Source organism: Bactrocera neohumeralis, chromosome 5 (genome assembly GCF_024586455.1).
Source record: "Bactrocera neohumeralis isolate Rockhampton chromosome 5, APGP_CSIRO_Bneo_wtdbg2-racon-allhic-juicebox.fasta_v2, whole genome shotgun sequence".
Lineage (NCBI taxonomy): Eukaryota > Metazoa > Arthropoda > Insecta > Diptera > Tephritidae > Bactrocera > Bactrocera neohumeralis.
The window spans coordinates 43,077,498-43,093,213 of NC_065922.1; the positions used below are offsets into that span (position 1 = coordinate 43,077,498).

General features: G+C 39.9%; 2 protein-coding genes across 4 annotated transcripts in view; both read left to right on the top strand.

The window, feature by feature from the left end:
• LOC126760570 (uncharacterized) overlaps positions 1–15,716 on the top strand; it is a 439,995-nt gene that overhangs the window by 216,805 nt on the left and 207,474 nt on the right. The window lies entirely within an intron of this gene.
• Positions 1–15,716, top strand: part of LOC126760577 (G1/S-specific cyclin-D1) — a 113,769-nt gene that overhangs the window by 47,457 nt on the left and 50,596 nt on the right. For all 3 annotated transcript variants that reach the window (XM_050476320.1, XM_050476318.1, XM_050476319.1), the window contains one exon: positions 32–253. In XM_050476320.1, the coding sequence (XP_050332277.1) occupies positions 32–253 (222 nt within the window). The remainder of the gene's footprint in view (positions 1–31; positions 254–15,716) is intronic.

A 15,716-nucleotide genomic window follows, 5' to 3' on the forward strand; every position in this document is an offset into this window, starting at 1 on the left:
ATCTTAACCTCTGTTTTTTTGCTTCTTCCAGGTATGCGCCGAAGAAAAGTCCCAAGAGGAGGTGGTGCTCTTAGCGCTCAACTATATGGATCGCTTCCTATCCACAAAATCGGTAACAAAGACACATCTGCAAATATTGGCGGCCGCCTGCCTGTTGCTGGCTTCGAAATTGCGCGAGCCCAGTTGTCGGGCGTTATCTGCCGAACTGTTGGTATTCTACACCGACAACAGCATATACAAAGGCGATTTAATTGTGAGTACTAAATCAACATACAATTTTACCTGTTAATTGCCCTAATAGAATTTCAAACATTACTTAAGTATGCTAAAACAGAAAAAAAGAAAAGACGCTTCTAAGACACAGCAAACACACTGGGAAACGTTCAACAACGGAATGTGTTTGAGTGTATGTGTGAATGCGTGTGTATCTGCGTGTGTGTGAGTGGTGCGACTTCCTGTTTAGCTACGGCACGCATCCAGGAATTATCACCTAAACATCTTCCGCACACTTTGCTCCATTAGTATGTTGCTCGAAACTGTTATATTTGGAATTTGCTTGCCAAATTAACGACAGCATCAACAGTTTGTTCAAATATACTCGACATTCGCCCAGGCATAGTGTAAATACACACACACATACACACACACACATCCATACACACCCAGTTCAATATTCGCACTGGCAGTTTGCGCGCACATTGAACTTGTCAGAGAAGGTTGCTGGTCCGCGCGCCGCCCTCTTCTCTGCCAGCCTTCTGGATGCTGTTGAGCACCCAAAGAACCAGCCAAAGTACCATAGTCAGCAGTCAGCAGTCAGCATTATCGCTGGAAAATTTAACATAGTGCTAAAAAATTCGCACGCATCGACGCGTCGCGGTCAATCGTTGTCGGTCTGCTGCGTTGATTTGTTTGTGGTTTGCTATTGTTGCTGGCGGTCAGTTAGCCACTTAAGCGGTTGGTCAATACATCGCCGGTTACATAGTTGGCGCGCAAAGGCGTTGTTAAGGTTTTGCTACATGGGAAAAGCAAATATTAGCGGCTTGCCGGCAGTCTGTTTCGCTAGTTGGCCAGCTAACTTAGCTGCAGCTGTCGCTGAGCGCTGCCGTTGACGCTGACGCCGACGCAGTCATTGCTGTCAACTCTTAAGTTCCTTCGCACACATTAATTGCGACAACGTCGATCTGCCGACGCTGACGGCGCAACCCGTCGAGTCGATTGTTACTTGCATATTCTTGCTTAGTGGCAATCACTACGCAGCCTCCGCCGTTGTTGCGTTGTCATCTCTTCACTTCTGCAAATATCTCAATCAATTATAAACGAATAGTTTGCCAAGATTTCGTAGGCAAATACTCGTACGCCTAGTGTGAGCTGCGCTTTGTGCGAGCGACGTCGGCGCGTCTGTGTGCTCTTTCAAAATGTTGCCAGGCAACCCTGCTGTTATGCGTGTGTCACCCATGTCGCTTGCACTCGCTCATCTCCATTTACATACCGACATATTTGCTAATTGTAAAGAGTAAAAGAAAAAAATTAATTACACATATTAATAAAGAATCTTCAGGCTTTTATTAAAGCGTCTCGCGCCTTGCTGCGGTCGCTGTGCGCATGCGCAACACATACTAACCTCCATAAATATTTGTAGTTGCGCATTTTTGCCAATTCACGCATATTTTTGTACGCACGCGTATTTACAGGGTTTTCCAATAAGAGTGTTATAATTTCTTTTCAAAAAGAGACAAGCTAGTTGTTAAGGAAATCCAAATGTTTTTATTTCATGTGAAGTAAAATCAATACAATTAAATTCTGAATATATTTAAAAGGGTCTCCACGACTTTTTCGCAGGAACGAATTCGATGAACCCAATTTTCGAGTACTTTTTCCACTTAATCAAGTCGTATGTCATGAATAGCACGTTCATATTGACTTCTAAAGCTTGAAGAGAGTCTGGTTTATTACTAAATGCCGAAGGCTTCAGATAACCCCACAATAAGTAGTCCAATGATGTTAAATCACAACTTCTTAGAGGCCATTTATTGCCACAATTTCTTGAAATAATCGAAAATCCCAACTTTTCTCGCAATAATTCGGTTGTTGCACGTACTATGTGACACATAACCCCGTCTTGTTGGCACCTGATGTTATCAAGATCAACTTCTTCCAATTGCGACCATAAAAGGTTGATTATCATCGATCTATACCATTCTCTATTGACAGTAACGGTGTCACCAGCTTCCTTTCGAAAGAAGTACGGACCGATGGTTCCATCAGACCTAAAACCACACCAAACTGTCAATTTAGTTCAATGTAATGGTTGTTCATGAATTATTTGTAGATTTTTTCTCACCAGAATTGACAGTTTTGTTTAGTTAGAGCACCACTCAGTTGAAAGTAAGTCTCATCTTAGAAGATGATTTTCTTAAGAATCGTTATCGTTTTCAAATTGTCCCAAGGTGAAATCAGCAAATTCATGACGTTTACCGTATTCCACTAGCTTCAGTTCTTGAGTGAGAACACAGTTCCAATTTTTAAGAACGTCTTGGAATCGAGAAATTGCGGTCTTCAACCTGAACGGCCGCAGTATTTTCATTACATTGAGCGATCATGTCATATTAAAAATGACCGAAACGACACTGAGATGTCATAGCATCCCTATTGGAAACCCCGGTATGTATGAAAATACTTGATAACCGTCGATCGTCCTGTTTATTAAATGTTGCAACTCTTCATTTCAAAATATTTGCGAAAGAATGTGTCGACGTGGCGGGCGGGGTGCCTCTCATTCGCTGTGGATTCATACTGTGTTGCTTGAATCGAACGAGCCGCACACTGTGAGAAATAATGTGGAATCTTGTTGTTAAACTGAAATGAGTAGTACATTTTTCTTCATATTAGAGTACTGATTCGTTACTCTGGCTGATTCTGTCAACTCGACCCTACCGTTTATTCGATCGTGATTGCTGAAGAAATGATAGCATCAGTTCAGTTGACGCTGGTTGGTACTTGCCGTGATTATCAATATTGTATATGATCAGCCGAGCTGATTTGATTGTTTGTCCGGCAGCTCTATGGCATACAATTATATCGAAAATACTCGAACTGAAATAAAGCAAGGTAATAAGAGTTCAGATTGCGTAAGGTCCCAAGAAACTGATGGAGGTAATTTGCTACCAGCAGATTTATATATATCTTCAGAACTCATGATCGGTTGCTGATTACCAGGAAATGTTAAATCCAATTGTGTGGCCTACATTTAGGCGCACTGCTTATTGCCGTTGATTGGCTGGTCTAAACTGTTTCTAAATTCTTTTTCCTTGTTAGGATGTGAGTAAATTCGAATGGTTATGTTGGATAGACGGGCTTACTGAGAGCATCCAGTTGCAGTTATAATTAAATTTTTCTAATTGGTTCGTCAAATACGAAGTACACAAGCCGTCTAGAATGGATAAGGAAAATATTTTTTGAAATAATTTCTCGTAATTTTTTCTATATTTCTGCCATCTCCATCCAAAGTTTTTTGTTGTCAGTAATGCACGTGGAACTTCGACATTGCTTGGTTAGGAATCGGCGTGTATCGTAAAAAAAATTTAATCGTCGAATAACCGAATACTAAGGTGCCAAACTCCGGGTGGAAGACTGTCAACTCGGCAACATACTTTCCTTTCTACACCACTAAACGTATAAGACAATAGTCGATAGAATTTTGATTTGATGGACCCACCTTCAAACGTTCCCCTTTTTTTCGTACCCAGGTCTTATATAATTTTATGTAGGTATATATTTCCCCAGTTTTGATACTAAGTGCTCAAAAAGCTTACTAAAAACAGGTGTGTTGGTACCCTCCTGTGCGTCCAGAATTTTTACCGTGTCTCCAGCATTCCAATTGTACGTAAGTAGCAAAGTGCAATAATCCGCCTAGTGTTGTGCCAGCGCTGGGCGCGAATGTTAATGATTTGCCATTTAACTCGGCCCAACTCTTAGTTGGGACCCATGCTCGTGCTCATACATATGATTGTCTACTGCCCGCCAGCGCCGCGTCCCACATGCTCAGCCATAAAACTTTAAGCCTTAAATCGCTGGTATTTGGCTGACTACTTGACTGGCCGGGTTGGTTGGTTTGTTGGGTTTCCTTGTTGTTCTTTGTTATGCAGCAGCCAACAAAAACCGACAACAAAGCAGTTGAGTGGCGGTGGTGGCCGGTGCCTTTAATGTCCCACTTGCTCAGCACTTCTAAAAACAACACAAACACACACGCGCCAGGCTAGTCCAGGCGATGCCAATGAATGCCAATGTTACCAATGAATGCCAACCAGTCAGCCAACCGGGTTTGCAGGCTAGTCAACCTACGCGCCTTTTGCCTTGCAGATAAGCGCATGAATCGTGTCAACTCGTCTATGGTGGCGGCGCGGTAGTGGGGGACGGCAATGACTGGCGACTACTCACAGCTTACCTACTTTTAATTTTTCACTTGTACTTTTATTTTGCACGCGTCGCTGCCAGACTCCACACACACATGCGGTCCATGGCAAGGAGTCGGCGGAAAATGCACAATACCTGAAAGCGAGCAGACAGTTCGGCGAATATATGCAAAAAGAAGTAAATCTACAAAAGACTTGTTCAAATAGTAGTTTCCCAGGGTCGGCACGTCGGCTCCACATGCACATATTTCACTTACATACATACAAACAGTTGGTATGCTGCATCGAGCGTGCATCCTTTGGGCTGTGCGGCAAACTCACTCTTCATTGTGCTACAAAATTGGTAATGGCGTTTGAGCTGCTCGTACGCAGCGCCTCACTGCCGCTATACTAGATGGGCCGTCGAGTTCAGCAACGTCAGCGGAGGCGACGTAGCGATTTATTTTTGTTAAGTGCCGCATTTTGATCTCACTTTCCGCGGAACGTTGAATGCAGCGTAATCTCTGCGCCAGCCGCCGAACTGGCTTGTTTGCTGACTAGCTGACTAGATGTCTTCTTATTGTTGTTGTTTTCTAGTTTATGTTCCTTTGGGCAGGCGAAGGCACAGATGATTTCTCTGCTCGGTTGAGTTTGTTGATGTTTCTGCATCGTCAGCACCTTGGCATGTTGCGCCACAGCAGGTCCTCTTGCGCTGCTAGACGGTTTGTTTTTTTCGATCTCATTCTCAATGGCAACGTCGCATTGCATGCCAAGTGCCAGCAACAACTTGTGTCCGGTGTGTATGTGCGTGTTGTCAATGGGAATTCAATAAACGGCAACTAGTCGGCTGTTGCTGGCAGTGTTGATGGTTGGTTGGTGGTTCGTATAAATAGAGGTGCTGGTGGAGGTGGCTGTCGATCTTTGGCGTATACAATAGTCGGGTGTATATTGCTTTTGTAGTTGTAAATTCCATTTCAGACAGTGTTGCCAATTGCCTTATAAGCGGTTTAGTTCAAAATATATTTTCTTCGTTGAGCTTGTGGATTCTGGCGAAAAAGTTGTTCCGTAGTGATTTTTTGGCAATCCGTAAGCTTCGAAATCTTTTACTGAAAGACCTACACATACTCACGATCTCCTGCAGCATGTTCAGCTTTCTTGCGGTCGGGGTTGTGGGTTCTGTGTTATTCTTTGTTACCAAATACCAAGGTTTTACACCTTTTCCTAGAAGAACTATTGATACGATCTCGCAAAGCATTGTCAGCTTTCTTGCAGTCGAGGTTGTAGGTTCTGTGTAAAGTAACAGCTAAAAAGTCAACCTGTGCCGCCTATAGCTGTTCTTTGTTACCAATTACCAAGGCTTTACACTTCTTCCTGAAGGAACTATTGATACGATCTTCCAAAGCAGCTACTGTTTTTGGTTGTGGGTTTTTGACGAAATACTGACAAAAATTTTTAACTAATCCAACTAATTGTCCCTAAATCCCACGATCTCCTATGGCACCGTTCCCACAACAATTCTCTACTCACATCTAATTATAGCCTTGAAATCAAATATAAGTTCTAATTCGACCCAAATACCTACTCTCTATGGACGTATGTGCAGAGAGGTCTTGTCTAGAGAAATTATCGGTTCTAAAGTTGTTCTGTCCTTTATAATCATATTTTTGAGATGGAAGAAATTAGGTTAATATGTTTAACTCTCGTTCAAAACTTAACTATATAACTTCGCGGGTTCCTAAAGCATATATTGCATTGCTATTCTTATGGATATCCAATATATTTCACTTTTTTCTGATGTATGTGGGATTTTAATCCCAAATTGTTTATTCTCTCGAAGACTTAAGTTCTAGAACTTCACAAATCTAGATATATAACATTTATTAATCTTCGAATTTCGTTTTTTAAAACATTTGCCTAATCCTTGCTTGTAAACTCGCGAAGGAACTGCAGGATCTTATACTATATCATCGTTTATACTACAACAATTTCTTCTTTATATTCTTGTTTTCAATGTTTCTACTCTGGCAACCCTACTTTCATGTCAGACCCAACCGGCAACAGTACCAATTACTAGTACATACCGCAGACTACCTTTTAGGCCATTTAATTCGCAAGGTCGTTGCATTGAACATTCATTTAATTGTATGTGATACCATTACAGCCATTCCAGGTAATCGAAAGGCACGATAAAGATCACCGTCCTCTGTGTAAGACACCTATACGGCTTTTATTTTCATTTGTTTATATGTCATAGCTTTGTTTTTGGTTTTGTCGACCATTGTTATTGTTGTCATCAGCTGGTTGCGACCAGATAAATCTTAGGCTGTAGCGGCAACATTTTTGCCACAAAGCGAGCGAGTTGCCAAAATAAGCGAAAAGAAAAGCAAGAATGTCCTGGCGGAAAATAACCAGAAAGCGAAGAAGGAGGTGGCGCGCTTACAGGGTGCCTGCCAGCAATCACTTGAAAATTGCATAGCTTTTTATGGACCTAAATTTTTGTGGAGAATGTCGTGCCGCTGACTGCCCAACGCAGCGCCAACTATTCATTTATTTCGGTTCGCCGCTTGTTTGTACCTTACCACCTTCTTCTTCTTCGTCTTTTTCCTCCTGTGTGCAATTTGAGGTTATGCGTTGTTTTTGGACTGCTGCGGTGCTGAGTTCGACGGCACTGCGCTTGCTCGGCCTGTAGGCACCATCAAGCGTGTGTGAATGAAGGCAACAGCGCCGCCAAGAATTCCTATGCATTCTTCACAATTCGCTGTGTTTCGTGCTCTGACTTTGGGCTGGGATTTTAGTTTTCGCTTTAGCTTTAAATGCCTGCCACATCACACAACCGCGGCGCACAGCACTCGGCATACAAGCTGTAGTGGCATTAAAACTGATGATTCTGCAATATTTTTTTGTAAATATTCGTACTTAACAATGTTCAACGTCTCACAAACGCACACACTCGCATGCATGTGTGAAATTTGCTGCATTGCGTCGCCGTCATGCGGCCATCACCTCTTTTGCCGCGCCCGCTGCTGCTGCCGCTGCATTTGTTTGGCACTGCGCATGCGTTACTTGCATGCCATGCAGCGCAGAAATTGAGACTTTTTCTGGAATATTTATTTATTTCAAGGATTCATCGTTCTTCGCACACAAAAAGCGCCGTGTCTACAAAATTACACACATTCACACACACACACACGCATACATATTCGCTTATGAATATATTTATGCATGTGCATAAGCATATTGACGGTTGCATCGATGAGAAAAATGTTAAACGTTTTGTTGCGTTGCAAAAGCTCACCCCTCGCCGCCACTTCTCTCCGTCCCATGCGCCACTTTTGCTTTGTACTTTCGGTTTGGCGTTTTGTCGAGTTGTTGTATGTGCCTGATTGTTTATGCTGTGCTCATATATTCATTCTCATGGCATTTCAAGGATGTGTCCATCTCATCGTGTGGACAATGCTGCCGCTTTAGCACCTTGTCACCCCCTCCTCCGCCTACTCCTACCATCCAACCAACCAAAAACAAACAGCGTGCGCTCAATCCATACACTCACACACACACACACATGCCGAGCGCGAGAGCTGCACGCCTTCGCGCATGAACAGCTAAACATTGTTTTCGCGAACTTCTGCATCGTATTGTAATTAATTGAATGGATGTCGTCGAGGCAGAAAATCATTAAAATCGCATTGTCTCCCTACCACACACAATGATAAGAGTTTGTTTTCCTTTTGTTTGCGTTTTTTTTTTGTTTTTGCTATTTTGCGTTTTTGTTTTTATACATATTTTTAGACTTGTTTAACGATTTTGTAATGATGAGAAAAATATTTTGTGTTTACATTCTTCGAGATCGGAACAATTTTGCTTTTGTTTCACCAGAAATCGCACTGTAATGTGATGATAAGCAAATGACGCTTCTCGTGGGGGTTCTGAAAACATGTGCCTGGCTGCATAATTACTGGAAAAACGCATATAATGAATTCACAAATAATCAGCGTGTGAAATATAAACATTGTTTTAGTTTGTTTTTATAATCTCATAAACACTAATTGTACCAAAAGTTCGTTTAATCCATCCGTGTGGTCCAATTTTCTGGGATTTTATAGCAAAGATCTGCATAGATATATCCGTTTTGCGGTGTTTTGGTGCGCAATCTTAGCATATTCACAAATTTGCCATACAGAACCCCAGTATCGTATCCTATAGAACTCTAGGATCCGCACAACTCTAAACAAAACTCGTTTTTTATTCAGCGTAGATACCACTATATCGATTATAGCTGTCTCACTACCTTGTGATATATGTAAATTTTTGTAGAAAGATTTTCTGTTAATTTAAAATAAGCCTCAGTTTTTTATTTATTTATTTTTTTTTTTTATTGAAACGTAACAAAGATATGGTTTTACATTTCATTCGAATTGCAACAAGTTACAAAAGTACTAACAAGCAATATTTTTCATAATTTATAAGGTAAAACAATAAAAGCTCTATTAAGAAGCTTTTTTACAAAAACTAAACTTTGTATTAAAAACTAAATATTATAATATTTGTTATTTGCTTAGAAGGTCATGAAACGTTGTTCTTTTCAATCTGTGCCTGCTATTTCTAGTTCTATTTCTAATAAGCCTCAGTGTCGTCGGAAAAATCTCCCAGAGCCACATCTGGCGAAAGCAACTTTCTTATCATGCTAATTGATTTATTACACCGTGCATTTACACAATATAATTTATTATTTTCAAATGATGTCGCCTTTCAGGTTTCAGGTTCCACAAACGATGTTTTTTTCGTTTCGCGTTAGTTGTGTTTAATTGTTTCATGAACACTCTAAAATATTGCAGTCCGCTATGAAAAATAATTTCTCCAAATTTACCTTGGTAACAGCCTCTTTTCGACGTCCAGTGGCTTCATGTTATCCTATGGCTTGTAGTGAATTTCAAAAATCACTCACGAATGGCTGCTTCGCTTGGCGCAGAGCCCTGATAACGACCAACAAGTAATTTAGAATCAACAGTATAATATTTTTCAGCAGAAACAGCTGCTTTGTTAATAGAATAAATCCTTTATATCCACTCATGTTTTAAAATACTAAATTTACAAAGTGCTCCATCTTCTCCGAAAACTGTGATATTTATACTCATTCTTCCTAATGCCTAACTGTAAAACACACGGCTAACATAGAATATTTTTTTTTTGATAAAATTTTATTTTATTATTCAATATAGTTGTCTTCAAGGGCGATATACTGATTATAGCGCGGAAAAAATCTTTCAATACGATTTTTATAATACATTTGCCTCAAAATAAGATGCAGTTTCTGCGATTAAGTCTTCATTGTTGCTGAATATGTTACCAGCGAGCATATTCTCTTGAGATCTGAGGACAGGAAATAGTCACTGGGGGCCAGATGTGAAGAATGCGGTGGATGCGAAAGCAATTAGAAGCCCACTTCATGAAATTTTAACAAAGTATTTAGTGATTTGTGACACGCTGCGTTGTCCTGATGTAACAGCACTTTCTTCTTTTTCAAATGGAGCCGTTTTTAACCATTTCCTCTTACCAATGTTCCAACAACGGATTGTTGAAGATGGTCGATAAATAATATGAGCATCCCAAAATACTGATGCCATGATTTGTCAGCCGACTTTTGCGTTTGCTTTGCGGTCGGTTTTTCATGTGAAATGATGAAGCCATATGTCATCTATTGTCACATATCAAAAGTTTCAAACACTCCTCAGAATCATCAACTCGTTTTTGATGGATTGTGCGCCCGATGGATGCCGCATTGTGCACAGAGCTTTTACATACCGAAATTATTTAATGTCCTTGAAGTCTCAGCTTTCTCAAGCAACTTCAATTTACGGTCATCCAAAATTAATTTGTGGACTTTTCTGATGTTTTCGTCGGTAACAGCGTCTTTTGGGCGTCCACTGCCTGCATCGTCCTCGGTGCTCACTCAAGTCTCGTTCAAACTTAGCAAAACACTTTTCAATGCTTGATTTCCTTGGTGCCGAGTCGAACTAATGTTGACCAAGCTAATCCTTGGCTTCAACAACATTATATCCTCGAAAGAGTAATACTTTGTTAACACACGAAACTGCTTTTGAATTCCATTTTTTTGTAAACTAATACAAGTTGCTTCACTCAAAATGCTTTATCTCCTAAATTAATAGTTCGACAGCTGTCAAATTTTGTACAGGAATCTTTTAAAGGTAGGGACTAACTAAAGCATCGGTTAGATTAGACCAGTTTTGGTCCATTGCGATACCAGATGGAGTTCAGTTACTAGGTCCATGAGGAGTAGTCATCCTTTATAATGCCTGAGCTTGACGCAAATTTTTACAGTCTCTCTGGCCTCACTTTCGATACCTCCTTCTGTGTATCATACGGTGGCGAACTCAGATGCTTATAGCGCAGTCTTGCCAATGCGGAACAAGTACACAAGAGTTGCTCCAATGGGTTCCTAATGTTGATCACGTTTTCGGATATAGCCGTTCTTGGCCTGGCACCCATTAGAAATGAAGTTGATTGCTTCTTGGAACACTTTCCACTGCTGCCCTGCTTCCCAAGACACTTCTGGCCGATATGCAATGCGAGGTTACTGGCTTGATTGCTGCTTGACTGTTTACGTAGATGTTGACTCTGGAATTGCCTGCAGGTGCATAAGAAGCAAGCTTTCGCAATAGCAAAGCCCTCAGCTTAAAAAATTCTAAATAAAAAATTGCCTTATTTCTAACTCTGGATAGTATATTTCCGCACCGACTCCGTTGTCCATTTTCGAGCCAGCCGTATAGATGTTTAGAGTGTTGCGCGTAGCTAACATAACTTTACGCCAACCATCTTTACCCATCGACCTTTGTCCGAAGGTTCTATTTGTAAATTCTCCTGCAGCCAGTAGTCGTCCCGCCGATTTTGCTGCGCAGTTTTCAGCGAAGAGGTCTATGCAGGTGGCAGGTTTAGTACTAGTTCAGAAATATTAGTGTGTTTCTTGTTTTCTCTTTATTATACCCTGAACAGGGTATATTAAGTTTGTCACGATGTTTGTAACACCCAGAAATAAGCGTCGGAGACCCTATAAAGTATATATATAAATGATCAGTATTTTGAGCTGAGTCGATTTAACCATGTCCGTCTGTCTATCTGTCCGCCCGTCTGTATATATACGAACTAGTCCCTCAGTTTTTAAGATATCCTTTTGAAATTTTGCAAACGTCATTTTCTCTTCAAGAAGCTGCTCATTTGTCGGAACGGCCGATATCGGACCACTATAACATATAGCTGCCATATAAACTGAACGATCGGAATCAAGTTCTTGGATGGAAAACTTTCACATTTGACAATGTATCATCACCAAATTTGGTATAGATTATTTTCTAAGGCAACAATGTAATCTCCGAAGAAATTGTTCAGATCGGCTAACTATAGCATATAGCTACCATACAAACTGAACGATCGGAATCAAGTTCTTGTATGGAAAACTTTCTCATTTGACAATGTATCTTCACCAAATTTGGTATAGATTGTTTTCTAAGGCAACAATGTAATCTCCGAAAAAATTGTTCAGATCGGATTACTATAGCATATAGCTTCCATACAAACTGAATATATAGTTACTAAAAGAAATGCACCTGTGAAGGGTATATAGCTTCGGTGCAGCCGAAATTAACGTTTTTTCTTGTTTTTTATATCAATTAGTAAAATATGCCAGTAGCAATTCTTAATTATTTTCTTAACAGTATAATACATTATTTCACTGGCTGTTAAATAGTATACATCATATTTTCATTCATTCATTTGTATTTATATATCGGTACATAAGAATATATATATGTACATATAGGCGCCAGTACTCCCACATTTGTATGTATTTACATATGAACATGTGCATCTAAATATTTTCAACATGCATCATTGAAAGTCAATAGTCCAGTTAATTGATTGTCAAATGATTAATGGCTTACGAGACACGAGCTTCCAGCGATTATGTAGTTTGTGCGAAAACTAGAAAAAAGTTGTCTCATTAAGCTAATTATAAGATGTTTCAAGCTCACCACATTCCAGAAATATTACACATTTATTTTTTATTCTTCTTTGTTTATTTTTCTAATTCGCATTCTGTCAATAAACTCAGATTTGTCGCAAAAGCAGCAAAATTTAAGTCAAGTTCACATTTTGCAGTTTTCAGCGCGTATAGCCTCAAACTCACAAGTGAAAATTAGAAGAAATCAAAACAGTATTTTTCCTGACGACGCTTTACATTACCAAAGTAAACAATAACAATTTGTTTGAGCGACGAAATCACGAAAATTCGTGCAAAATGTGGATTAGATACGTGTTGCCAGCGGTCACTGCTACCTCAAGACATAAGCCGATGATCGCCGCGTCCAATTAGTCATTGTGAAAATCGAAATCGGCTTTTCCACTTTTTTACACACTTAAGTATCTACATATGTGTATATATGTATATAAATGATCTTGCAGCATTTGCGCTTCTCCAATGGACCTGTTTGCCCCACGCAAAATGCGCTGTGCTCAAGCGGCCATCTAACACTGTGTCTACTGCTACCAATTACACACGCTTTTGTTTTGTTATTATTGCTGGACTTAGTTTGTGGACAAACAGTTTTCTACAAAATCATTTCCGTATTAATTGCTTTGACAAAGAAAAAAATGGTAAAAACGAAACTGACGTAATTCAAGGCGAATGAACTCGCCGCTTCGTTCTTAGCGCTCCCCAACGCGCATGCGCACATGTGCCTGTGAATGTGTGTCAGGCAGTAGGAGTAAGTGTAGTGTACTTATTCCGCGGTAATTCATCGCACATAATAATTAATTTCAAGTAAACCCACAACTTACAAATTGTATTTGTAATCATTTTACTCTTGCTAATTGTTGACATTGCGCGCTTAAAGCGTGTGCGTGTGAGTGCGTAAGCGTGCAGTTGTTTCTATGTCGCCCATTGTTGCTTACTGTTTCCACTGTTGCCTTTTATTTGGTTACTTATTCGGTTGGATTGCTGGTTACTCATTTTTGCGGTCACAATGGCTAATTGTTCGTTGCCTGAAATGCGTAACAGCATTGATTTGTTCTTTGACTTTCGATAGTTGTTGTTGTTGTTGTGCTGAAATGTTGCTGTGCTATGCCAAGTTTCGTTGCTGGCAGTTGAGGTTCCTCAGCAAAGGTGCTAATCGCAAGATTAGCAAGACAGAGAACCTAGTATACCCACGTAGGGCAAAAAGATGCTAGCAGTAGTCAAATTTGACACGGACTGACAATAAAAAATACATTTTCACGTATTTTTATACAAATCCTTATTATCACCCACCAAATAGGCTCCGTAATGATGCGTTTGGTAAATGTGGGGTTCTCAGCTGTGAAGTGAAGTATCTCTTTTGTAAATAGAGGTTGACGCCGTTTTTGTTAGATTTAGGTATTTTTATACGATGAATGTATTGAGTCGATCCAAAAGAGATGTATATGTATATATATATTCTGCTATCGAATGCCATCACGACACTTTTAAAGCATTTTTGTTTTACATTTTTGATTCTATTGTGATTAACATACTTAGGTAGATGGTTGGACGACTCGCTTGAGGCAGACTTTCCACTGTCACTCCAATATTTGTGTAAAGTAGTAAGATCCCCCAGAACACTTCTGCAACATTTTCAACAATTCCGTTACAATGAAGTGGTTCGCTTAGACATTTTCTCAGTAGAAATCCGAATTCGTACGTAGGTTGCTATATATATTTCTGGCCTAATAATGTAAATAGGCATATTTATCAACGAAAATGTTTTTTTTTGTAATTTTTTGTCGATTGCGGTTTTGTTTCGGGCTCATACGCATAGATCCATGATTCGTCACCTGTGACGATCTTATAAACGTCTTTTGAAGCACCGCGATCGTATTTTTTCAGCATTTCTTTACACCAATCCACACGAGCCTTTTTTTTTGAGCGATTGTCAAATTGTGCGGGATCCAACGAGAACAAATCTTTTTTACGGCCAGGTGTTCATGCAATATCGAATGTATGCTGGGGGGAGAAATGAATAGGCATGCTTCTATCTGAAGGTATGTTACATGACGGTCTTGCATTATCAGTTCACGTACGGCATCGATGTTTTCTGGTACAACGGCTGTTTTTGGACGACCTTCACGGAATTCGTCTTTGAGCGAGCGTCGGCCACGATTGAATTCGTTGTACCAGGTTTTCACAGTGCTATAGGATGGTGCTTCATAGCCATACAAAGATTTTAGTTCATCGATGCACTCTTGTCCTGATAATCCACGTCGAAAGTTGTGAAAAATGATCGCACGAAAATGTTCACGAGTTAATTCCATTTTTGGCCGAGATGAATTTTTTAATTCCCTGTAAATAAAACAATTCACGATTAAATGACAAAACGTTCTGAGTGATGTTGTGCTAAAAAATGTTCCAATGGAAATGTCAGATCTCACCTGGCAACACTTAGTGTTTCCCTAGGCCAGAATATATATAGCAGCCCTCGCATCACCGACGACTTTTATTTTTCATTCTTTGCGAATCTTACAAGTTATATTATAAGTTTTGGTTTTAAGTCAGCCTTTGAGGATCTTAAGCTTTTAAATTTTACTTCAAAAATAAGTGTTCGGTTGAAATCGAGTACCGGAGACATGATCAAAAAAATTTATTGACAACTTATACATCTCACCCTTGTTTGCCCGAATCAGCCGGTAGTTAAAAATATCTAGAACATCTACCCAAAAATATACTTTCGGTTTAATATACTCTCAGAGAGTGAAATTTATCTCTATTATGGTTATGAAATCTGGGTTAAGAAGTGAATGAATTATCATTTGCCTTATTTGAAAAGCGTCAGCTCTTCTAACATTCGATATCGTCATTCCTAGTTAACAAGTATCTTGATTCTTTGAAAAAATCCATGTTTCAGACTTATATGTAATCTATTTGGGCTGATAACTGTAAAAGTCGCTCGGTCGGATTTTATCACCATCATTTTACGGTTTCAGAGTTTAATTTCTCCTCTATCTTTTCAAACTCGATTGCTTTTTGCAAGCATTATTTGGTTCCAATTGGTCAAGTGGAAGGGACACCTTTTTCGCCTTGATCGGGTTTGAGGCCGACCTAAAATCTCTACCGTGCTATGGGTGCCGCACGCGGCCGCAAAATTGAATTTTCAATTCTACCTGTCTTTAGGTTTAAACCAGAGCTACCAGGAATCTCCCCTAAGGAACAAACCCAATGAACATTGGTGAATCGGAGGTGGTACCATAGTACCAGATTTAAGTCTCCGGTCAGACCTTGTAGCTTTTGTTATTACCAGTTGA